General features: G+C 40.3%; 1 protein-coding gene across 1 annotated transcript in view; it reads right to left on the bottom strand.

Moving 5' to 3' along the window:
* LOC138851734 (organic cation transporter protein-like) overlaps positions 1–26,608 on the bottom strand; it is a gene marked incomplete at its 3' end in the record, with an annotated part of 42,290 nt that extends 15,682 nt beyond the window's left edge. Inside the window, 3 exon segments of the mRNA XM_070081156.1 lie at positions 13,855–14,065; positions 22,338–22,819; positions 24,295–26,608. Coding sequence (XP_069937257.1) covers positions 13,855–14,065; positions 22,338–22,504 — 378 coding nt within the window.
* Between the last annotated feature and the right edge of the window lie 232 nt (positions 26,609–26,840).

Below are 26,840 nucleotides of genomic sequence, written 5' to 3'. Positions count from 1 at the left end.
CAAGAAGCCCCTATCATGTGCCTTCAGCATTTTATGGAGAGGGAGTATGGACACAGGGGTCATCCAACACACACTAAAAAAAAACAGACATAGCCCCACTCCACAAAGGTGGCAGTAAAGCAAATCCAAAGAACTACAGAGATATAGCACTAACATCTCATATCATAAAAATCTTTGAAAGGGTTCTAAGAAGTAAGATAGCCAACCACCTAGATACCATCAGTTACACAACCCAGGGCAACACAGGTTTAAAGCAGGTCGCTCTTGCCTGTCCCAGCTACTGGACCACTATGACAAGGTCCTGGATGCTGTAAACGATAAAGAAAATACAGATGTAGTAGACGCAGACTTTACAAAAGCTTTCGACAAGTGTGACCATGGTGTAATAGCACACAAAATGTAGGATAAAAGAATAATGAAAAAGTTGGTAGATGGATCTAGAACTTCGTGACAAATAGAACACAAAGAGTAATAGTAAACAGAGAAAAGTCCCAGGTAGCCATGGTAAAAAGCTCTGTTCCACAAGGCACAGTACTCGCTCCCATTCTATTCCTCATCCTCATTTCTGGCATAGACAGAGATGTAAGTCATAGCTCTGTATCTTCTTTTGCAGATGACACCCGGATCACCATGGCAGTGACCTCCATCGAAAACACTGCGAGACTCCAAGCGGACATCAACCAAATCTTCGAATGGGCCACTCAAAACAATATGAGTTCAACGAGGAGAAACTTTAACTACTCAGATATGGAAAACTTGAAGAAATTAAAAATATGTCAGGGTATACGACAAATTCTAACCAAACAATAGAGCGGAAAAGCAATGTGAAGGACCTCAGAGTGATACTGTCAGAGAATCTCGCCTTCAAAGACCACAACAATGTATCTATCTCATCTGCTAGGAAAATGATAGGATGGATAATGAGAACCTTCAAAACTAAGGATGCCAAGCCCATGAAGATTCTCTTCAAATTGCTTGTGCTCTCTAGGCTGGAATACTGCTGTACACTAACGGCCCCCTTCAAGGCTGGCGACATTGCAAGCCAGGAGAGTGTACAAAGAACTTTAACGGCACACCTAAGTGCGATGAGGCACCTAAACTACTGGGAACGGTTGAAGTTCCTTGATCTGTATTCTCTGGAACGCAGGCAAGAGAGATACATGATAATATACACTTGTAAGATCCTGGAGGGATTGGTACCAAACTTGCACACAAAAAATCACTCCATATGAAAGCAAAAGACTCGGCAGGAGATGCAACATTCCCCCGATGAAAAGCAAGGGTGCCACGAGTACACTGAGAGACAACACAGTAAGTGTCCGGGACCCAAGACTGTTCAATTACCTCCCAACATACATAAGGAGGATTACCAATAGACCCCTGGCTGTCTTCAAGAAGGCACTGGACAGGCACCTAAATAGGGGGAGTGCTCTCAAGCGCTCTCAAGAAAAATTCGAAAATTTATGAAAATGAGTTATTCATATAGAAAAATAGCTTAACTCTTTGGCAACACAATGATACCAGAATGAATGTTCTACGACGTTTCTACAAGAAATTATAGTCATTTATATCAGGTATGGTGGCGGCGATGTAGGTAGCGCGTCTGTTCTCAACCTATGTATTTTTTGGAATTTTTTCCTTGTTTTTTATTGCTTTTTCTTTGCATTATTCTTTCTAATATAATAATTGATTATTTTGCATCATATAAGAGTAGGTGGAGCTTATCAATAACGTCTAGCCTATCGGGAAGCACCTGGGTACACTCGGCAGTGATCCCTCTCCAGAGAGTGCCAGGTGAAATCACTTCATTATTACGCTTATATCAGCTTATATATTAACTATACGGCTTATTTATCTATCAGAATTGATCTAATATGATATAATAATCACTGTAAATAACAAACAAACATGTTATATACTCTAGACTGAATAAAATAGGCCATAATATAGCGAGAGTCCACCAGCAATATTTCGATATAAAAAAGTTACTCCTCGTCTCCATGTTGTATTGTTTGGTCTGTGAGTGAGAGAAAACGGTGTGTTGAAGAGGATAACTGCACTAGAACATCAGTTTACTAAGAAATGCACCCAAACAAACGCGATTTTCGCGAAAAAAGAAATTTTTTTTTTTGACGGTAGGCCTACCGGCATTCTAGGCCTATATCTCGGAAGTAACTTATTCACTTATTTCGCGGACCTCAACCATTATTAATGATTGTATTGAAATGATTTTCACAGACAATATAAAACAAAGTGTGTTTTAATTTTTAACGATGGATTTTTTGGAATATCTCAAATATTTTTGATTTTGTGGGGGGTAAAAGGCAGATATTTTGGTGAATGCCAAAAATTCTGTCAAATGTATTTTTTTTTACCATGATAATAAGATATATTAGATGAAATGGCAACGTAAAAAATTCGTGCTAGTTGTATTCTAACAGTTGGGAATGTCGGAAGTGCCACTCGTAGTGCCACTCGTAGTGCCACGCGTAGTGCCACTCGTAGTGCCACGCGTAGTGCCAATTTGTCAGGGGATGCTGCCATATATCAAAATTATGTTAATATTTTTTTTCTATGTTGTTTGTTGGCCAATCATACTGAAACTTTGTCACATTAAACTATATATGCACCTCTAAAAGTACACCAAAAATAAAATAAATCGGTTGAAAAGAAAAAAAAAAATATAATCCCACACTCCCCCCTGACCAAACGGGCTGTGGTTTGTATGTCAGCTTGCATGCGGCCAGCAGTAACAGCCTGGTTGATCAGACCCTGATCCACCATGAGACCTGGTCTCAGCCAGGACCGCGGGGGCGTTGTCCCAGAAACCCTCTCCAGGTAAACTTCAGGTAAACATAAATTGTTATTGTTATTAACAAAGAACTTTGTGTTACCAAATACCTTTTGATTGACATAAATGGATCATACCACAACACCTTCCTATCTTGATGCTACACTGGCTAGCTAGGTCTAAATACACTAGATCAAAATACAGTAGGTATAAACACACTAGGTCCAAATACCCTAGGCTTAAATACACATCTAAATACACTAAGTCTAACTACACTAGGTCTAAATACAAAAAGGTCTAAATACACTCTCACCACACTATTATGGTGGTTTCTCAAAATTTTCAGTCCCAGTTCTTCAGTAGGGGACTTTAACACGAATTCTTATTACGAATTGAGGCCGATACTCCCCATTAGGCCTCGGAACACGCCGAATTTCTGGTGCAAATTCTGACCAGCGTTGAAGTTAAATTCAACATAGCGACTCATCCAGCAATACTCAGCAGCTCAACTACTCTCCCTCCCCTCACTCAAAATTAAATTCAACATAGCAACTACCCCGGCATTACTCAGCAGCTCAACTAGTCTCTCTCAACCCCGCAACTCCAAATTAAATTCAACATAGCGACTCCCCCGGCGTTACTCAGCAGCTCAACTACTCTCCTCCCACTCCAAATTAAATTCAACATAGTGACTCCCCTGGCGTTACTCAACAGCTCAACTACCCTTCCCCCCACTCCAAAACAAATTCAACATAGCATCTCCCCCGGCATTACTCTGCAGTTCAACTAGTCTCCCTCCACATTTCAAATTAAATTAAACATAGCAACTCCCCCAGCGTTACTCAGCAGCTCGACTACTGTACGCCCACTCCAAACTAAATTCAATGTAGCGGCTCCCCCGGCGTTACTCAGAAGCTCAGCCACTCTCTCCCGCGCTCCAAATTAAATTAAACATAGCAACTCCCCAGCGTTACTCAGCAGCTCAACTACTCTCCCTTCTCCCCACTTAGATATAAATTCAACATAGCGACTCCTCCAGCGTTACTCAGCAGCTCAACTACTCTCCCTTCTCCCCACTTAGATATAAATTCAACATAGCGACTCCTCCAGCGTTACTCAGCAGCTCAACTACTCTCCCTTCTCCCCACTTAGATATAAGTTCAACATGGCTGCTCCTCTGGTGTTACTCAGTAGCTCCAACTACTCTCCATCACTCCAAATTATATTCAACATAGTGACTCCTCCGGCGTTACTCAGCAACAAAAATACTCTCCCCCCACTCGACATTAAATTCAACATAGCGACTCACCTGACGTTACTCAGCAGCTCAACTACTCTATCACCGCTCGAAATTAAATTCAACATAGCGACTCACCTGGTGTTGCTCAGCAGCTCAACTACTCTCCCCCCACTCCAAATTAAATTTAACATAGCGACTCCCCCTGTGTTACTCAGCGGCTCAACTGCCCTTCACCCACTCCAAATTAAATTCAACATAGCGACTGCCCAGTCGTTACTCAGCAGCTCAACTACTCTCTCCCACTCCAAATTAAATTCAACATAGCAACTCCCCCTGGATTACTCATCAGCTCAACTACTCTCACCCCACACTCCAAATTAAATTCAACATAGCAACTCTGCCAGCATTACTAAGCAACTCAAATACTCTACCCCAACAGACATTAAATTCAACATAGCGACTCCCCTGGCGTCTTTCAGCAGCTCAACTACTCTCCTCCAAACCAAATTAAATTTAACATAGCGACTCACTCGGCGTTACTCAGCAGCTCAACTACTCTCTCTCCACTCCAAATTAAATTCAACATAGCGACTCCCCCGGCGTTACTCAGCAGCTCAACTACTCTCCACCACTCCAAATTAAATTCAACATAGTGACTTCACCGGCGTTACTCACCAGCTTGACTACTCTCCCCCACTCAAAATTAAATTCAACATACCAACTCCCCTTGCATTACTCATCAGCTAAACTACTCTCCCCTCACTCGAAATTAAATTCAACATAGTGATTCCACAGGCGTTACTCAGCAGCTCAACTACTTTTCCCCCCCACTCCAAATTAAATTTAACATAGAAAATCCTCCGGCGTTACTCAGCAGCTCAACTACTATTCCCCCACACCAAATTAAATTCAACATAGCAACTCCCCAGCATTACTCAGCAGCTCAACTACTCTCCCCCACTCCAAATAAAATTCAACATAGCAACTCCCCCTGCATTACTCAGCAGCTCAACTATTCTCACCCCACACTCCAAATTAAATTCAACATAGCAACTCTGCCAGCATTACTCAGCAGCTCAACTACTCTATCCCCACTCGAAATTAAATTCAACATAGCGATTTCCATGGCGTAACCCAGCAGCTCAACTACTCTCCCCCAAACCAAATTAAATTTAACATAGCGACTCCCCCGGTGCTACTCAGCAGCTCAACTACTCTCCTCCCACTCCAAATTAAATTCAACATAGTGACTCCACTGGCGTTACTCAACAGCTCAACTACTCTTCCCCCCACTCCAAAACAAATTCAACATAGCAACTCCCCCGGCATTACTCAGCAGCTCAACTAGTCTCCCTCCCCATTCCAAATTAAATTTAACATGGAAACTCCCTCAGCGTTACTCAGCAGCTCTACTACTCTACTCCCGCTCCAAACTAAATTTAATGTAGCGGCTCGACCGGCGTTACTCAGAAGCTCAGCTACTTTCCACCACACTACAAATTAAATTAAACATAGCAACTACCCCAGCGTTACTCAGCAGCTCAACTTCTCTCCCCTCATACTCAAAAGCAAATTCGTCATAGCAACTACCCCAGCGTTACTCAGCAGCTCAACTACTCTCCCTCAACACACCAGTCCAAATTAAATTCAACTTAACAACTATCGCGGCATTACTCAGCAGCTCAACAACTCTCCCCCACTGGAAATTAAATTCAACACAGCGACTCTTCCGGCATTACTCAGCAGCTCAACTACTCTACCTTCCCTTACTCCAAATTAAATTCAACATAGCAGCTCCCCTGGCGTTACTCAGCAGCTAAACTACTCTCTACCCACTCCAAATTAAATTCAACATAGCAACTTCCACAGCATTGCTCAGCAGCTCAACTGTTCTCCCTCCATGCACTCCAAATTAAATTCAACATTTCGACTCCTATGGTATTACTCAGCAGCTCATCATTTTCCCCCCTCCAAATTAAATTCAACATAGCAACTCCTCTGACATTACTCAGCAGCTAAACTGTTCTTTCCCCAACTCATAATTAAATTTAAAGTAGTGACTCCACCAGCATTACTCAGCAGCACAACCACTCTCCGTCCCCCAACTCCAAATTAAATTCAAGAAAGTGACTCTCTTGGCATTACTCAGCAGCTCAACTACTCTCCCTTCTCCCCACTTAAATATAAATTCAACATAGCGACTCACCCAGCGTTACTCAGCAGCTCCAACTACTCTCCCCCCCTCCAAATTAAATTCAACATAGCGACTCCTCCAGCATTATTCAGCAGCTCAACTACTCTCCCTCCCCATCTCCAAATTAAATTAAACATTTCGACTCACCCAGCATTACTCAGCAGCTCAGCAACTCTCCCCCACTCCAAATTAAATTCAACATAGCGACTCCTCGAGCATTACTCAGCAGTTTAACTACTCTCCCCCACACTCCAAATTAAATTCAACATAGAGACACCCCGGCGTTTCTCAGCAGCTCAACTACTCTGCCCCCACTCAAAATTAAATTCAACACAGCAACTCCCCTAGCATTACTCAGCAGCTCAACTACTCTCCCTCCAACACTCAAAATTATATTGAACATAGCGACTCTGCCGGCATTACTCAGCAGCTCCAATTACTCTCCCACACTCTAAATTAAATTCAACATAGCGACACATCCAGCATTACTCAGCAGCTCACCTACTATCCCTCCCCCACTCCAAATTAAGTTCAACATAGCAACTCCCCCGACATTAATTAGCAGCTCAACTACTCTCCCCTCCCCACTCCAAATTAAATTCAACATAGCGACTCCTGGCATTACTCAATAGCTCAACAACTCTCCCCCATTCTAAATTATGTTCAGCATAGTGACTTACCTGGCATTACTCAGCTGCTCAACTACTCTCCCCCCTCGAAATTAAATTCAACATAGTAACTCTTCCAGTGTTATTCAGCAGCTCAAGTACTCTCCCACACACTCCAAATTAAATTCCACATAGCAACTCTGCCAGTGTTACTCAGCAGTTCAACTACTCTCCCCCACACTCAAAATTAAATTCTACAAAGCGACTCCCATTGAGTTACTCAGCAGCTCAACTACTCTCCCTTCACTTCAAATTAGATTCAGTATAGCGACTTCCCCGGCATTACTCAGCAGCTCAACTAATATTCCTCCTCCACTCCAAATTAAATTCAACTTTGCAACTCCTCCAAAATTAATTATTAGCTCAACTACTCTCCCCTCCGGACTTCAAATTAAATTCAACATATGGACTCCCTCGGTGTTACTCAAAAGCTCAACTACTCTCCCCTCTCCTCTCCAAATTAAATTCAACATAGCAACGCCCCTTGCATTATTCAGCAGCTCAATTACACTTCCCAAACTCGAAATTAAATTCTTCCTAGCGACTCCCCTGGCGTTATTCAGCAGCTCAACTAGTCTCCCTCCACTCCAAAATGAATTCAACATAGCAAATCTGCCAGTTATTCTCAACAGCTCAACTACTCTCCCCCACACTCAAAATTAAATTCAACAAGCCACTCCACCAGCGTTACTCAGCAGCTCAACTACTCTCCTCCCTCTACAAATTAAATTCAACATAGCAACTCCCTCAGCATTACTCAGCAGCTCAACTACTCTACCTCAATCCCCCACTCTAAATTAAATTTAACATAGCAACTCCCACGGCATTACTCAGCAGCTAAACTACTCTCCCTCCCCAACTCCAAATTAAATTCAACATTTTGACTCCCCTCGCATTATTCAGCAGCTCAACAAGTCTCCTACTCACTCCAAATTAAATTCGACATAGCGACTCCTCTGGCATTACTCAGCAACTTAACTACTCTCCCCCTAAACTCCAAATTAAATTTAACGTAGTGACTCCACGGCATTACTCAGCAGCTGAACTACTCTCCCCCCACTCCAAATTAAATTCAACATAACAACTCTCCCTGCATTACTCAGCAGCTCAACTACTCTCTCCCCACACTCAAAATTAAATTCAACACAGCCACTCCTCAGCATTACTGAGCAGCTCAACTACTCTCCCCCACACTCAAAATTAAATTCAACATTGCAACTCCCCTGGAGTTACTCAGCAACTCAACTACTCTCCTCCCACTCAAAATTTAATTCATCATACCGATTTCCCCGGCATTACTGAGCAGCTCAACTACTCTCCCCAGCACTCGAAATTAAATTCAACATAGCGACTCCCCTGGCGTTAATCAGCAGCTCAACTAATCTCACCCACTCCAAATTAAATTCAACATAGCGACTTCCCCGGCATTACTCAGCTGCTCATCTACTCACCCCCACTCTAAATTAAATTCAACATAACTCCCCAGGCATTACTCAGCAGCTCAACTACTCTCGCCCCACTCAAAATTGAATTCAACATAGCAATTCCCCCGGCATTGCACAGTAGCTCAAGTTCTCTTCCCCCAACTCCAAATTAAATTCAACATAGCGACTCACCCGGCATTACTCAGCAGCTCAACTACTCTCCCCCCACTCCAGATTAAATTCAACATAGCGTCTCCCCCGACGTTACTCAACAGCTCTACTACTCTCCTCCCACTCCAAATTAAATTCAATGTAGCGGCTCCCGCTGAGGTCAGTGGTCACTTGCGGTCATACCTGCCTAAACTCTTGGCAGTTAGCGTTGGCTGGTACGAAGCACCATGGCTTGTTGTAGTGTTTTAGAATCTCAGGTTCAAGTGTTGAAGGAAATTGTACTTCTTCAGAAGGAAAATAGGAGGCTGAAGCTTTGCATATATGAGTTTGGGAGTGAGTGAGAGAATTACATAGCTGGTAAGGAGGAAATGGTCACCAGCAGTGATAGTGGCAGCTGCTTTAAGTGGCAAGTATTTCACAGCTCAGGGAGAAGGAAGATGAGGAGAGTTAATAGAGAAGGTGTGAAGGTAGGAAATCGATTCTCTGTTCTCCAAGACCAGAGTACTTCAATGGTTAGTGAGGCTGATGGTACCACTGATTCCCCTGCTAATCAAGGTAAGAATATTTTTATAGTAGGCGATTCTCAGGAAAGATATATGGACCGCGCATTTTGAAACAGAGACAGAAATGTCAGAGAGAGAGTGTGCCTTCTTGGAGCTGGTGTTGGTGACATAGTCAGCAGGTTGGATAATATTACGGCAGGTAATGGGAACAAGCCCATTATCTGTCTTAGTGCAGGGGGTAATGACATTGGGAAGGGCAGCAGAGAGGAGCTGCTGGATACGTACAGGTCAGCCATAGAAGTAGTTAGGTCTAAGGGAGGGATCCCAGTCATATGTAGCATCTTTCTTAGAAAGGGAGTGGGCAATGAAGGGATGCCCAGGACAATTGGTATAAATTGCCATCTAGACAGGTACTGCAAGGAACTTGCAACCCCATTCATTGATAACTCGGACCTGTTCTTTGGCAAACGTGATATGTATGCAAGGAATGGAGTTCATCTCTCTGGGGATGGAGTGGTTACATTAGCCAATTCAATTGAGAGGGTAATTGTTGACTTGTCTAGAAATTTAAAATGATAGATTATAGAGGTATGGGTGTTTGTGGGAAACAATCAGGCTGCAGCATTAGGGTTAAAAACAGCAGTTATTTCCGGGATACCTCAGGGATATGTTAAAAAGACAATATTCAAAATAAAGTTGCTAGTAATGGCAAATCAATTAATCAACAAACAAAGAAAGATAGTAGACGGCAACGAGTGACTAGCTCCCTTAAGGTTTACTACACAAATAGTAGGATTCTAAGAAATAAGATAGATGAGCTAAGATAATATAAAGTGCAGGTAATATAGATATTATTGGTATAACAGAGACCTGGTTCAACCTGAAAGATAGAGAAAAGCCTTCTGAATGCAACATACAGGGTTATAAACTATTCCACACTGACAGGATTAACAGGAAGGGTGGTGGAGTGGCGATGTATGTCAGAGAAAATTCAAATTGTCTTATACATGATATAAGATTAGAAACATCGCACACAGAATCTGTTTGGCTACAGTTTCTCGAGGGACGTGACAAATTAATTTTGGGTGTGATTTACAGGCCACCAAACCTTGATAGGGAGGGCAGTAAGCTGTTATGGGATGAAATTCATAAGGCATCTAGATATAAAAATGTTCTGCTAATGGGAGATTTTAACTTTAGACAAATTGATTGGAACAATATGACAGGAAAACTTGAGTCTAGTGACTTTCTTGATACGGTTCAGGATTGCTTTTTAGAACAGTTTGTGACAGAACCAACTAGAGGATACAATCTGCTTGACTTGGTTCTTGCCAACAAAGATTCACTAATTAATAATCTTGAGGTTAATGATGAGCTTGGGGAAAGTGAGCAGAAATCACTTAGTTTCAATATATCATGGAATTACCCAGATAACTTCAATCAAATCTCTGTCCCAGATTTTTGCTTGGCCGACTTCATGGGACTGAAAAATTACCTGGGTGGGTTAAATTGCGATGACCTGACTATGGGTCAGGTAGGTGATCTTGGTTGACAATATGACGTTTTTCAGAGCATAGTTCTAGCTGCCCAGACAACTTTTGTTCCGAGTAGGGAAATTAGATCTAACAAAAATGATCCCAAATGGATGAACAATAGATTAAAACATCTCATTGGTCAAAAGAGAGGCATATATAGGCGTATCAAAAAATGGGATGGGCAGTTAAGAAATAAATATATTCAATTAAAGAGAGAAATAAAGAAAGGAAAAAGAAAAGCAAAAAGGGATTATGAGTCTAAGGTCGCAAGGGATTCAAAAACTAACCCAAAAGGGTTCTTTCAGGTATACAGACGTTAGATTAGGAACAAGATAGGCCCACTTAAGAGTAACTCAGGTCAGATCATTGACAGTGATAAGGATATGTGTGAAATTTTCAGTACTAACTTCCTCTCAGTTTTCACCCAGGAAAATACTAGCGATATTTCTGAAATAATAGATTATGTATAACAAGACGATAATAAACTATGCACGATTGCGGTAACTAGTGACATGGTCCTCAGACAAATAGAGAAATTAAAACCTAAGAAATTTCCAGGCCCTGATGAACTGTTTACAAGGGTATTAAAGGAATGTAAAGAGGGACTTAGCATACCTTTGGCCAATCTTTTTAACATATCACTACAAACTGGCATAGTGCCTGACAAGTAGAAAATGGCAAATATAATACCTATTTACAAGGCAGGTGACAGGTACTTGGCTTTGAACTATAGACCAATAAGCCTTACCTCCATAGTGGGAAAATTTATGGAATCAATAATTGCGAAAGCAATTCGTAGCCATCTTGAAAGGCATAAATTGATTAATGAATCTCAACATGGTTTTACGAAGTGGCGTTCCTGTCTTATGAACTTACTAACTTTTTCACTAAGGTGTTTGAGGACGTAGATCATGGTAATGAATATGATATTGTGTATAAAGACTTCAGTATATCTTTCGATAGGGTTTCACATCAGAGGCTATTCAGGAAACTTAAGGCACACAGAATAGAAGGAGAAATTTTTTCCTGGGTAGAGGCATAGTTGACAAATAGGCAGCAGAGAGTTTGCATAAATGGGGAGAAATCAGAATGGGGGCACATCACAGGCGGCGTTCCGCAGGGGTCAGTGTAGGGCCCCATGTTGTTGACATTCTACATGCAGATGAATGGTTCAGAGAACCGACATGTTGATAAATTAGACACATATGCAACTCTTGGGTATCTTTATTGAGGAAACGTTTCGCCACACAGTGGCTTCATCAGTCCATACGAAGGAGAAACTTGAAGAACAGGAGGAGAATGAGGTAATCAGTCCCTCAACCTTGAGTCGATGTGTTCAGTCCATCAATCTTGAATAGAATACGGCATATCAGCGGAGAAGCAGCTTATAAACCGTATGGCAGGAGATGTGCAGCAGTCATAGGTCGTGTCACATTTGTTCAATGTGGAAGTAGGTCGTGCCCAAGAATTAGGCAAGCGAAGAAATTCCTAAGTATTAAGATCCCAATAAGTTGCAGTGTCTGACAGATTTGCAGATGAATGGTTCAGAGAACCGACATGTTGATAAATTAGACACATATGCAACTCTTGGGTATCTTTATTGAGGAAACGTTTCGCCACACAGTGGCTTCATCAGTCCATACGAAGGAGAAACTTGAAGAACAGGAGGAGAATGAGGTAATCAAACCCTCAACCTTGAGTCGATGTGTTCAGTCCATCAATCTTGAATAGAATACGGCATATCAGCGGAGAAGCAGCTTATAAACCGTATGGCAGGAGAGGTGCAGCAGTCATTGGTCGTGTCACATTTGCTCAATGTGGAAGTAGGTCGTGCCCAAGAATTAGGCTGCTTCTCCGCTGATATGGCGTATTCTATTCAAGATTGATGGACTGAACACATCGACTCAAGGTTGAGGGACTGATTACCTCATTCTCCTCCTGTTCTTCAAGTTTCTCCTTCGTATGGACTGATGAAGCCACTGTGTGGCGAAACGTTTCCTCAATAAAGATACCCAAGAGTTGCATATGTGTCTAATTTATCAACAATCAACATAAACGACATTGATGAGGGAATAAATAGCGACATAAGCAAATTTGCTAATGTCACCAAAACAGGCTGTCCAATTCATTCTAATGAGGTCATTAGATCACTCCAGGATGATTTGAATAGACTGATGCATTGGCCAGAGAAGTGGCAGAAGCAGTTTAATAGAGACAAATGCAAAGTTCTAAATGTTGGACAGGAAAATAACCATGACACATATAAATTAAATAATATAGATCTTAATATTATGGATTCCAAAAAGGATTTAGGAGTTGTGGTTAGCAGTAATCTGAAACCAAGACAAGTATTCACAATAAAGCTAACAGAACACTTGGCTTCATAGCAAGAAGCTTAAATAACAGAAGTCCTCAGGTTGTTCTTTAACTCTATATATCCTTGGTTAGGTCTCATTTAGATTATGGTGCACAGTTCTGGTCACAGTATTACAGAATAAATATAAATGCTCTGGAAAACATGCAAAGGAGGATGACAAAGTTGATCCTATGTATCAGAAATCTTCCTTGTGAGGATAGACTGAAGCCCTGAATCTGCACTCTCTAGAATTAATGGGAATATAATTGAGGTGTATAAATGGAAAAACAGGTATTAATAAATAACGTGCTAAAAATATCTAACATAGACAGGGCTCGCAGCAATTGCATTAAATTGGAAAAAATCAGAATCAGGAAGGATATAGGAAAGCACTGGTTTTGTAACAAAGTTGTGGATGAGTGGAACAAACTCCTAAGTACCGTAATAGAAGCTAAGACGTTATGTAGTTTAAAAATAGGTTGGATAAATACATGAGTGGGTGTGGGTGGGTGTGAGTTGGACCTGACTAGCTTGTGCTGCTGGGTCTGGTGCTTTGCTCCTCCTTTAAGTGACGTGTCTGACCTCACTATGTTAAGGCATTTGCTTAAGCCGGTGGGAGAATTGGGCCTGCCTCGCATAGGGCGGTAGGCCTGCCACGGTGTTCCTTCTTTCTTATGTTCTTATGTTTATATTGCTGGAATGTATCGATAAATTACAAGTCTTCTCAGATGGAAATGTTTTCCTGTTAAAAGCAAGCGACTGTTTCTCGCTTGGTTGAAAGGGACAGCTGGTGATGCCAACAGACAGAATGTTTCCACTCGCTTTAGATTCAAACCCAGGGCCTTCAGTAGTTAGCCAGAGACACTTAGTTAAACGAGTCGTAATACACAATAAAATACAGCCACGTACAATATTAAGAACAAATAACTGTAATAATGTGACTAAACAAATACATGATACACTGTCACTAACCTGAGTGACAGTAGTTGCAGAGAACAATGATGTATCATAAAGCCACTGTGAACAAGATGTAGTTGAGTTGGTAAATACATCTGGCTGACATTGGTCAGTAATGTTGTTCTTAAGTGTCCAGACATGACACTGGTCACCCTCTGGGATGGCCCACTCAGTAAAGTTCTCCTCGTAATGGCTACTCTTGTCATCACAATTTGGCACCACACATCTGGGTGTAGAAAATAATTTATTAAATATGGCACCGAAATAAATACTGTGTCTCTGTCTCATCAAATAATATTTTCATAAATAGTGAAAGACAGATTTGCATAAAAAATATTACTAACATCCCTATTTAGTATAAGTCTTCCATAAACAAAATATACATTGTGCCTCGCTAATTGTTTTATAAACAGCAGCCATCTCCCCCCGAGGCAAGGTCACCCGAAAAACAAATAAAAGTTCTTTTTTCGTTAAGTAATTTATACAGGAGAATGAGTTACTAGCCCGTTACCCCTGGAATCGTCTCTTACGACACGCATGGCTCACGGAGGAAGGATTCTTCTCCACTCCCTCATGGAGTTGAAACAAATAAACAAGAACAAGATCTACTAAGAAACCAGACGAAAACACTGATGGGTGTGTATACAAAAACGAGAACATGCATGTGTAGCGTGACTTAAGTGTAAGTAGAAGTATGTTTATGTTATCATGTGTGTCTTCCAAACACCAACAAGCACCTCACAATATATATTTCTCTCTATAATCTGTGTTCTTCAAGATACTGAATTATAGCGTCTCGGCGTAATAAACTTCTAGCATTTAATAAACTGCACATTTTGATTTGTTATATTTACAAGAAAATGTGATGTCACTGCACTACAATGTGGTGTCACTGCACTATAATGTGGTGTCACTGCACTACAATGTGGTGTCACTGCACTACAATGTGGTGTCACTGCACTATAATGTGGTGTCACTGCACTACAATGTGGTGTCACTGCACTACAATGTGGTGTCACTGCACTACAATGTGATGTCACTGCACTACAATGTGGTGTCACTGCACTACAATGTGATGTCACTGCACTACAATGTGGTGTCACTGCACTACAATGTGATGTCACTGCACTACAATGTGATGTCACTGCATATTACAACCCAGGAGTCCAAGTGGCCTGTTATCCTGGGTGTAAAGGCAGCAAAATACACACAGCAGAAAACTTTTGACTTATATTATCCTTCACAAATTTAGAACAGCAGTATATACACTATATACACTATGTACAGTGATAGGTATTAGTGCACTCCACGGTAAGCAAGGCTTCAACCAGCACCAGTATAGCATGTTCAATATGAACATGATGGATAACGTTCATCATGAACATGAAGGATAGCATGTTCATCATGAACATGAAGGATAGCATTTTCATCATGAACATGAAGGATAGCATGTTCATCATGAACATGAAGGATAGCATGTTCATCATGAACATGAAGGATAGCATGTTCATCATGAACATGAAGGATATCATGTTCATCACGAACATGAAGGATAGCATGTTCATCATGAACATGAAGGATAGCATGTTCATCATGAACATGAAAGATATCATGTTCATCATGAACATGAAGGATAGCATGTTCATCATGAACATGAAATTAAGCATGTTCATCATGAACATGAAGGATAGCATGTTCATCATGAACATGAAGGATAGCATTTTCATCATGAACATGAAGGATAGCATGTTCATCATGAACATGAAGGATAGCATGTTCATCATGAACATGAAGGATAGCATGTTCATCATGAACATGAAGGATAGCATGTTCATCACGAACATGAAGGATAGCATGTTCATCATGAACATGAAGGATAGCATGTTCATCATGAACATGAAGGATATCATGTTCATCATGAACATGAAGGATAGCATGTTCATCATGAACATGAAGGTAAGCATGTTCATCATGAACATGAAGGATAGCATGTTCATCATGAACATGAAGGATAGCATGTTCATCATGAACATGAAAGATATCATGTTCATCATGAACATGAAGGATAGCATGTTCATCATGAACATGAAGGTAAGCATGTTCATCATGAACATGAAGGATAGCATGTTCATCATGAACATGAAGGATAGCATTTTCATCATGAACATGAAGGATAGCATGTTCATCATGAACATGAAGGATAGCACGTTCATCATGAACATGAAGGATAGCATGTTCATCATGAACATGAAGGATAGCATGTTCATCACGAACATGAAGGATAGCATGTTCATCATGAACATGAAGGATAGCATGTTCATCATGAACATGAAGGATATCATGTTCATCATGAACATGAAGGATAGCATGTTCATCATGAACATGAAGGTAAGCATGTTCATCATGAACAAGAAGGATAGCATGTTCATCATGAACAAGAAGGATAGCATGTTCATCTTGAATTTGAAGGATAGCATGTTCATCATGAACATGAAGGATAGCATGTTCATCATGAACATGAAGGATAGCATGTTCATCATGAACATGAAGGATAGCATGTTCATCATGAACATGAAGGATAGCATGTTCATCATGAACATGAAGGATAGCATGTTCATCATGAACATGAAGGATAGCATGTTCATCATGAATATGAAGGATAGCATGTTCATCATGAACATGAAGGATAGCATGTTCATCATGAACATGAAGGATAGCATGTTCATCATGAACATGAAGGATATCATGTTCATCACGAACATGAAGGATAGCATGTTCATCATGAACATGAAGGATAGCATGTTCATCATGAACATGAAGGATACTGTGTTCATCATGAACATGAAGGATAGCATGTTCATCACGAACATGAAGGATAGCATGTTCATCACGAACATGAAGGATAGCATGTTCATCATGAACATGAAGGATAGCATGTTCATCATGAACATGAAGGATAGCATGTTCATCATGAACATGAAGGATATCATGTTCATCATGAACATGAAGGATAGCATGTTCATCTTGAATTTGAAGGATAGCATGTTCATCATGAACATGAAGGATAGCATGTTCATCATGAACATGAAGGATAGCATGTTCATCATGAACATGAAGGATAGCATGTTCATCATGAACATGAAGGATAGCATGTTCATCACGAACATGAAGGATAGCATGTTCATCATGAACATGAAGGATAGCATGTTCATCATGAACATGAAGGATAGCATGTTCATCTTGAATTTGAAGGATAGCATGTTCATCATGAACATGAAGGATAGCATGTTCATCATGAACATGAAGGATAGCATGTTCATCATGAACATGAAGGATACTGTGTTCATCATGAACATGAAGGATAGCATGTTCATCACGAACATGAAGGATAGCATGTTCATCACGAACATGAAGGATAGCATGTTCATCATGAACATGAAGGATAGCATGTTCATCATGAACATGAAGGATAGCATGTTCATCACGAACATGAAGGATAGCATGTTCATCATGAACATGAAGGATAGCAAGTTCATCATGAACATGAAGGATAACATGTTCATCATGAACATGAAGGATAACATGTTCATCTTGAATTTGAAGGATAGCAAGTTCATCATGAACATGAAGGATAGCATGTTCATCATGAACATGAAGGATAGCATGTTCATCATGAACATGAAGGATAGCAAGTTCATCATGAACATGAAGGATAGCATGTTCATCATGAACATGAAGGATAACATGTTCATCATGAAGAGTAAGTTGTAGTCAAAGACAGACAGCATGTTCATCATGAACAGGATAGCATGTTCATCATGAACATGAAGAGTAGCATGTTCATCATGAACATGAAGAGTAGCATGTTCATGGGGAACAGTAAGATGTTATTCAAGAAGGATAGCATGTTCATCATGAACATGAAGGATAACATGTTCATCATGAACATTAACATTATGTTCAAGAAGAGTAATATGATAATTACGATGAAAGACAAGTTCATCACTTAAGACAGCAAGTTCTATAAGAAAGTCATCAAGTTCATGAACAGCAAGTTCCCACTGCCTTGTGTCCCTGAAAACTGTTACTTTGAATTCAGCTTCACAAAACTCAGAGAGTTGCAACATATTGCAAAGGTTAATCAACAATCAGACTGTCCTCAGAAGTCATCAACACATACCTGACTGTGGCATGCAAGGAGTACGTAACTACAATTCAGCGTATGTACACACCCTCATTAAAATGGTACCTCCCAACCAGAGAAACGAATACTAAGAATCGGACGATGGGATCCCATAGTCAGATCAGTATCTAGGTTCAGCCAATGAGAAGGAGGGTCTGGCAATTGTGGAGGTGATGTGGTTACCACTCACGTCTTCACTCTTGTCATATCCATACTAGAGCTGCTAGATGCATGGTCTGCTCTATTACCATGCTGTGCACTAATACCTAGTGTCGTACATAATGTATATAGTGAACATACTGCTGTTTATACTTGGTGAAGGATAATATAAGTCAAAGATTTCTGCTGTGTTTATTTTGCTGCCTTTACATTAAAGATAATAGGCCTGAGTTCCTGGGTTATAATACTGACTAAACACCTTTCCTACTACATCTGACTCTGATCAACTAATTTTTTTTATATTAACACACTGGCCAATTCCCACCAAGGCCCGAAAAAGAAAAACTTTCACCATAATTCACTCCATCACTGTCTTGCCAGAAGGGTGCTTTACACTACAGTTTTTAAACTGCAACATTAACACCCCTCCTTCAGAGTGCAGGCACTGTACTTCCCATCTCCAGGACTCAAGTCCCGCCTGCCGTTTCCCTGAACCCCTTCATAAATGTTACATTGCTCGCACTCCAACAGCACGTCAAGTATTAAAAACCATTTGTCTCCATTCACTCCTATCAAACACGCTCATGCATGCCTGCTGGAAGTCCAAGCCCCTCCCACACAAAACCTCCTTTACCCCCTCCCTCCAACCTTTCATAGGCCGACCCCTTCCTTCCACTACAGACTGATACACTCTTGAAGTCATTCTGTTTCACTCCATTCTCTCTACATGTCCGAACCACCTCAACAACCCTTCCTCAGCCCTCTGGACAACTGTTTTGATAATCCCGCATCTCCTCCTAACTTCCAAACTAAGAATTCTCTGCATTATGTTCACACCACACATTGCCCTCAGACATAACATCTCCACTGCCTCCAGCCTTCTCCTTGCTGCAACATTCATCACCCATGCTTCACACCTATTTAAGAGCGTTGGTAAAACTATACTCTCATACATTCCCCTCTTTGCCTCCAAAGACAAAGTTCTTTGTCTCCACAGACTCCTAAGTGCACCACTCACCCTTTTTCCCTCATCAATTTTATGATTCACCTCATCTTTCATAGACCCATCCACTCCCAAATATCTGAATACATTCACCTCCTCCATACTCTCTCCCTCCAATCTGATATCCAATCTTTCATCACCTAATCTTTTTATTATCCTCATAACCTTACTCTTTACTGTATTCACTTTTAATTTTATTCTTTTGCACACCCTACCAAATTCATCCACCAATCTCTGCAACTTCTCTTCAGAATCTCCCAAGAGCACAGTGTCATCAGCAAAGAGCAACTGTGACAACTCCCACTTTATGTGTGATTCTTTATCTTTTAACTCCACTCCTCTTGCCAAGACCCTCGCATTTACTTATCTTACAACCCCATCTATAAATATATTAAACAACCACGGTGACATCACACATCCTTGTCTAAGGCGTACTTTTGCTGGGAAATAATTTCCCTCTTTCCTTCATACTCTAACTAGAGCCTCACTATCCTCGTAAAAACTCTTCACTGCTTTCCGTAACCTACCTCCTACACATATAACTGCAACGTCTGCCACATTGCTCCTTATCCACCCTGTCATACGCCTTTTCCATATCCATAAATGCCACAAAGACCTCTTTAGCCTTATCTAAATACTGTTCACTTATATGCTTCACTGTAAACACCTGGTCCACACACCCCCTACCTTTCCTAAAGCCTCCTTGTTCATCTACTATCCTATTCTCTGTCTTACTCTTAATTCTTTCAATAACTCTACCATCCACTTTACCAGGTATACTCAACAGACTTATCCCCCTATAATTTTTGCACTCTCTTTTGTCCCCTTTGCCTTTACACAAAAGAACTATGCATGCTCTCTGCCAATCCCTAGGTACCTTACCCTCTTCCATACATTTATTAAATAATTGCGCCAACCACTCCAAACCACTCCAACCACACCTGCTTTTAACATTTCTATCTTTATCCCATCAATCCCGGCTGCCTTATCCCCTTTCATTTTACCTACTGCCTCACTAACTTACCCCACACTCACAACTGGCTCTTCCTCACTCCTACAAGATGTTATTCCTCCTTGCACTATACACGAAATCACAGCTTCCCTATCTTCATCAACATTTAACAATTCCTCAAAATATTCCCTCCATCTTTCCAATACCTCTAACTCTATATTTACTAACTCTCCTCTCCTATTTTTAACTGACAAATCCATTTGTTCTCTAGGCTTCCTTAACTTGTTAATCTCACTCCAAAACTTTTTCTTATTTTCAACAAAATTTGTTGATAACATCTCACCCACTCTCTCATTTGCTCTCGTTTTACATTGCTTCACCACTCTCTTAACCTCTCTCTTTTTCTCCATATACTCTTCCCTCCTTGCATCACTTCTACTTAGTAAAAACTTCTCATAAGCTAACTTTTTCTCCCTTACTACTCTCTTCACATCATCATTCCACCAATCGCTCCTCTTCCCACTTTCCTGTAACCACAAACTTCTGCTGATCACTCTAACACTACATTTTTAAACTTACCCCATACCTCCTCGACCCCATTGCCTATGCTCTCATTAGCCCATTTATCCTCTCTCTTCCCTGATGCTTCTATTCTCCTTGTATCCCATCTACCTTTTACCCTCAGTGTAGCTACAACTAGAAAGTGATCTGATATATCTGTGGCCTCTCTATAAACATGTACATCCTGAAGTCTACTCAACAGTCTTTTATCTACCAATGCATAATCCAACAAACTACTGTCATTTCGCCCTACATCATATCTTGTATACTTATTTATCCTCTTTTTCTTAAAATATGTGTTACCTATAACTAAACCCCTTTCTATACAAAGTTCAATCAAAGGGCTCCCATTATCATTTACACCTGGCACCCCAAACTTACCTACCACACCCTCTCTAAAAGTTTCTCCTACTTTAGCATTCAGGTCCCCTACCACAATTACTCTCTCACTTGGTTCAAAGGTTCCTATACATTCACTTAACATCTCCCAAAATCTCTCTCTCTCCTCTGCATTCCTCTCTTCTCCAGGTGCATACACGCTTATTATGACCCACTTTTCGCATCCAACCTTTACTTTAATCCACATAATTCTTGAATTTACATATTCATATTCTCTTTTCCCCTTCCATAACTGATCCTTCAACATTACTGCTTCCCCTTCCTTTGCTCTAACTCTCTCAGACACTCCCGATTTAATCCCATTTATTTCCCCCCACCGAAACTCCCCTACCCCCTTCAGTTTTGTTTCGCTTAGGGCCAGGACATCCAACTTCTTTTTATTCATAACATCAGCAATCATGTTTCTTGTCATCCGCACTACATCCACGCACATTTAAGCATCCCAGTTTTATAAAGTTTTTCTTCTTCTCTTTTTTAGTAAATGTCTACAGGAGAAGGGGTTACTAACCCATTGCTCCCGGCATTTTAGTCGCCTCATACGACACGCATGGCTTACGGAGGAAAGATTCTTTTCCACTTCCCCATGGACAATAGAAGAAATAAAGAAGAACAAGAGCTAGTTAGAAAAAGGAGAAAAACCTAGATGTATGTATATATATATGCATGTGCGTGTCTGTGAAGTGTGACCAAAGTGTAAGTAGGAGTAGCAAGATATCCCTGTTATCTAGCATGTTTATGAGACAGAAAAAGAAACCAGCAATCCTACCATCATGCAAAACAGTTACAGGTTTCTGTTTCACAGTCATCTGGCAGGATCAACTAAATATTACTCTTTATTCAGAGATTGTCAGTGCAGTCATAGTTGTGTTTATATCTGCCTCTTTGAATCATGATGTAAACTAGGAAGCACAAGACAAACTAAGATTCAGTGAATAAGAAAGAAGGACCTGTCTAGTATGGGCATACTAGGCAGGAACATCTAACATTTCCACATTCTCATTCATCTGTTACGTCTTTTAAAAACTACCCATAACACTTATTATATTTAACTTACTTGGCTCATTGTTTTAAATCTTATCATTAACTGTTAGTTCAAAGACAACTGTGATAATTGTGGATGCAGTTCACATATACACAATAAATATTTACATCATTTGAATATGGAATTAATGGAAATTCTTTATATAATGGCTAGATCTCCTGTTATATATAACTCATAATAAACACTAGTAATAACTTACCTGTAATTAACAGGATTGTCAGTGAAAGTCATGCTGACCACTGCCATGGCTGGAATAAAGTAACCCAAGCAGCTTAGACCAAATACGAACTTCTGGTACTTGCCAAAATGACCTAAGGAGTCATTCATGATTTCGAAATCAATCGTTGATAGCCTTGTCTCAGTCATTTTCTAGACGTCACTAACGTACTGTAAACTGGTGACTTGCTAACTGTGAAATTAAACCAGGAAAATATGAGAGGCAGGTGATAAGAGGCTACGATTGGCAACTCTCTTCAGAGAAGGTTACTTTGGTGCTGGTGAAGAGCTCTTGATCAAAGCAATTGGAACTACTTTCTATTTTCTTCGGATCAAACTTGATCACCTCCCCTTGTCCAGACGTTGTACGGCTCGTACGGCCTTAGGTCTTCCCAGAGCACACGTAAAATGGAGGATATTCAACAAGGAAGGGCAGGAGACATAATTGTTTTCCAAATGTCTGCTCTGAAAATATTGTTAAATTAATCAAACAAAATTAATAATAACATAAGAGAAAGAGTTAAGTAAGCCTACTGGCCCATGTAGGCCCAACATTTTTTTAATGAACTTAATGAGATGCAGAACAGAATTTTGTTGAGACAACATTAGTCTCAAAGTAGAGTTTTAGCAACCATTATGAAGCTAAACATTAAGAATATAAATGTAATACCGTAGCTGAAACAATATATAAATATCCCTCACATACCAGAGTGAAACAATATATAAATATCCCTCACATACCAGAGTGAAACAATACATAAATATCCCTCACATACCAGAGTGAAACAATACATAAATATCCCTCACATACCAGAGTGAAACAATACATAAATATCCCTCACATACCAGAGTGAAACAATACATAAATATCCCTCACATACCAGAGTGAAACAATACATAAATATTCCTCATATACCAGAGTGAAACAATACATAAATATCCCTCACATACCAGAGTGAAACAATACATAAATATCCCTCACATACCAGAGTGAAACGTACGACATTTCGGTCCTATTTGAACCATTAACTAGTCAGTGTTTAATGGTCCAAGTCAGACAGATATGTTGTGGTAAGTTTTATTCTGCTATGTATCTGTGTCAGGCTGTACATAGACAAACATTGTCACAATACAAGTATTCTTTGCACTTATAACTTTCAGTCATTACTCTAGGTGATACAGTTTTATCAACGTCTTTCATATCATAACCATGTAATCACCTTCCAATATCTGTCTAGTAGATTTTCTTTTTTTCCTGAGGGACACCTTTTAGTTTCTGATTTTTTCCCTTCTCTTCCTCCAAAGTTTGTATTTTATTTCCTTCATAACACGAAGCCTCATTTGATGGGCTTCAAAATTTCAATGCAAGTGTGTGGTAACTAGAAAAAATCTCCTGCCACTATTGGTATGTCCAAGTGTCCCACAATTAAGGTAGTCAAAACCATTCCAGGATTCTTTGTATTGGTCCAGTAATTATCAAAAACCTTTGCTGCTTGGCTTCAAACTTTCTAAGGGAATAAAAATTATAAAGATAGCTGAGAATGAAGCCGAAATATGTGAGTGTTAATAGTAACCAATTTTATGTGTTAAAATTAGCGAAACATTTATACACTTTAACAACTGACTGATGTATATTTCAGACTACTTATGATTGGCTTCAGTATTTATTGACTGATGATTCTTACAGACATGATATTAAAACTTTGGAATGTAGTCCCAGTTTTTAACAAAGAAGAACGAAATTAAACTACAGACCAGTATCACTGATGTGTATAGTATGTAAAGTCGTGGAGAAGATTATCAGGAGAAGAGTGATGGTGCATCCAGAAAGGAATGGATTTATAAACGATAACCAGTACGGTCTAAGAGATGGAAAATCCTGTATCACGAAACTACTGGTGTTGACTAACGAAATCGTAATGACGCGATTGCAAACAAACCATGAAGACTGATGGACTGAAAACATCGACTCCAGGCTAAAGGACGGATTACCTCAAACTCCTCCTCTTCTTGCGCCTTTCTGCTTTGTACTGGCCTGATGAAGCTACTGTGTGGCGAAACGTTCCCTCAATAAAGATTCCCATGTGTTGCATAAGTGTCTTAATATTCAAACCATGAAGCTAGTTGGCCCAGTGGCTACGCGTCGGTCTGGAGTTTTGAGACTCTTTGATCGCGTGTTCTAACCCCACCCGTGGTATGATTTACTACTGGTGTTTCACTACAAGGTAACAGAAGTCAGACAAGGGAGAGAGATGAAAGTTAAGACACTTGTGCAACATCTGGTTATCTTTATTGTAAACGTTTCGCCATCCAGTGGCTTTATCAATACAAATTCTTGGACATAATTAGAAAAACAGAAGAACTATGTACAAAAGATGAGGTAATCAGTCCCTCTGCCTTGGAGGTGGTGTTTACAACACCGTGGTTGTAGAGATTCTGAAGCACAGGTAAGGAGACTGGCACTTATATAGGCGTCAGTGAAGAGAGACGTGTAGCAGACGAGGGCATAGTCACTGGTAGGCGGGATTCCCCAGTGGAAGTAGGTCCTTCCCAAATTGATGGGCTAGTTGTAGAAGTCGTGAAGAAGGTCATGTAGATGTCCTCTGAATCAAGATTCCATGATGTTGCAGTGCCTGACAAGTTGTGCAAGACATGTATACAATACCAAATCTCTACAACCACGGTGTTGTAAACACCACCTCCAAGGCTGAGGGACTGATTACCTCATCTTTTGTATATAGTTCTTCTGTTTTCTAATTATGTCCAAGAATTTGTATTGATAAAGCCACTGGATGGCGAAACGTTTACAATAAAGATAACCAGATGTTGCACAAGTGTCTTAACTTTCATCTTGTCGGTATTGTATACCTGTCTTGCACAAGAGAGAGAGAAGTATGGGTAGACTGCATCTTCTGAAAGAAGGCTTTCGACAGTACCATGTGTTGCGTGCAAAGAGTACGTAACCTTTATTCGGCGCATGTACACATCCTCATTGAAAGGCTATCTCCCCCAACCAGAGAACCAGGTGCTAAGGGTTAACTATGGGGCCCCATCGTTCAATCATTACCCAGGTTCCAACCAATGAGAAGATGGTTTTGGCAATCATAGAGGTGTTGTGGGTACCACAAACCTGTCTGCCCTTGTCATTCTCATTCTAGACCTGGTTGAAGCACGGTCTTCTCTCTATGGGCTTCTATTCTGCCTTGCTTACAGTGGAGTGCACTAATACCTATTGTTGTACATAGTGTATATAGTGTACATACTTCTGTTCTTACTTGGTGAAGGATAATATATGTCAAAAGTTTATCTACTGTGTTTATTATGTTCCCTTTACACCCAGGACAACAGACCTTTGAATTCCTGTGTGGATATACCATGCCAGAGACTGGTTCAAAAACTAGAGGAGCAGGCAGGAATAGCAGGGAAAACACTACAATGAATCAGTAAATATATGACAGGAAAGAAAGAAGCAGTGACGATGTGTCAGAGTGGGTGCATGTTTGGAGTGAGGTTCCAGAAGGATCAGTCCTAGGTCCATTGCTGTTTCTTGTAATTGTGAATGGCATGACAGAAGGGATAGATTCTGAGGTGTCCTTGTTCGTAGATGTTGTCTAATCCCGGAGGTAAGGTCCACGTTCTATGAGGAGAGGTTAAGGAAACCCAGCCTAATTACACTGGAGGACAGGAGGGATAGGAGGAAAAGATAATTTTTATTATTTTATTATCACACTGGCCGATTCCCACCAAGGCAGGGTGGCCCGAAAAAGAAAAACTTTCACCATCATTCACTCCATCACTGTCTTGCCAGAAGGGTGCTTTACACTACAATTTTTAAACTGCAACATTAACACCCCTCCTTCAGGTAGTAGGTTGGTAGACAGCAACCACCCAGGGAAGTACTACCGTCCTGCCAGATGACTGTGAAACAGAAACCTGTAACTGTTTTGCATGATGGTAGGATTGCTGGTTTCTTTTTCTGTCTCATAAACACGCTAGATAACAGGGATATCTTGCTACTCCTACTTACACTTTGGTCACACTTCACAGACATGCACATGCATATATATATATACATACATCTAGGTTTTTCTCCTTTTTCTAAATAGCTCTTGTTCCTCTTTATTTCTTCTATTGTCCATGGGGAAGTGGAAAAGAATCTTTCCTCCGTAAGCCATGCGTGTCGTATGAGGCGACTAAAATGCCGGGAGCAATGGGCTGGTAACCCCTTCTCCTGTAGACATTTACTAAAAAAAAAAAGAGAAGGAAAAGATAACGACATATAAAATACTGAGTGGAACACAAGGTGGACAGGGCCACAATGTTTCAGAGATGTTACATAGTTAATTGTGAAATTATCAAACAGATATAACAGTGCTTGCTTATACTTCATTCGATGCAACATAGTTTAACTGCTAGGTTTAGTAGACTTTCATTTAAAACGTCTGTATTTCAGTAAACATTTCTTGAATCATTTGTTTACATGAAA

Source organism: Cherax quadricarinatus, unplaced genomic scaffold (genome assembly GCF_038502225.1).
Source record: "Cherax quadricarinatus isolate ZL_2023a unplaced genomic scaffold, ASM3850222v1 Contig1851, whole genome shotgun sequence".
Classification (NCBI taxonomy): Eukaryota; Metazoa; Arthropoda; class Malacostraca; order Decapoda; family Parastacidae; genus Cherax; species Cherax quadricarinatus.
The sequence above is the reverse complement of the archived record's forward strand: the minus strand, read 5'-3'. Positions and strand labels throughout refer to the sequence as shown.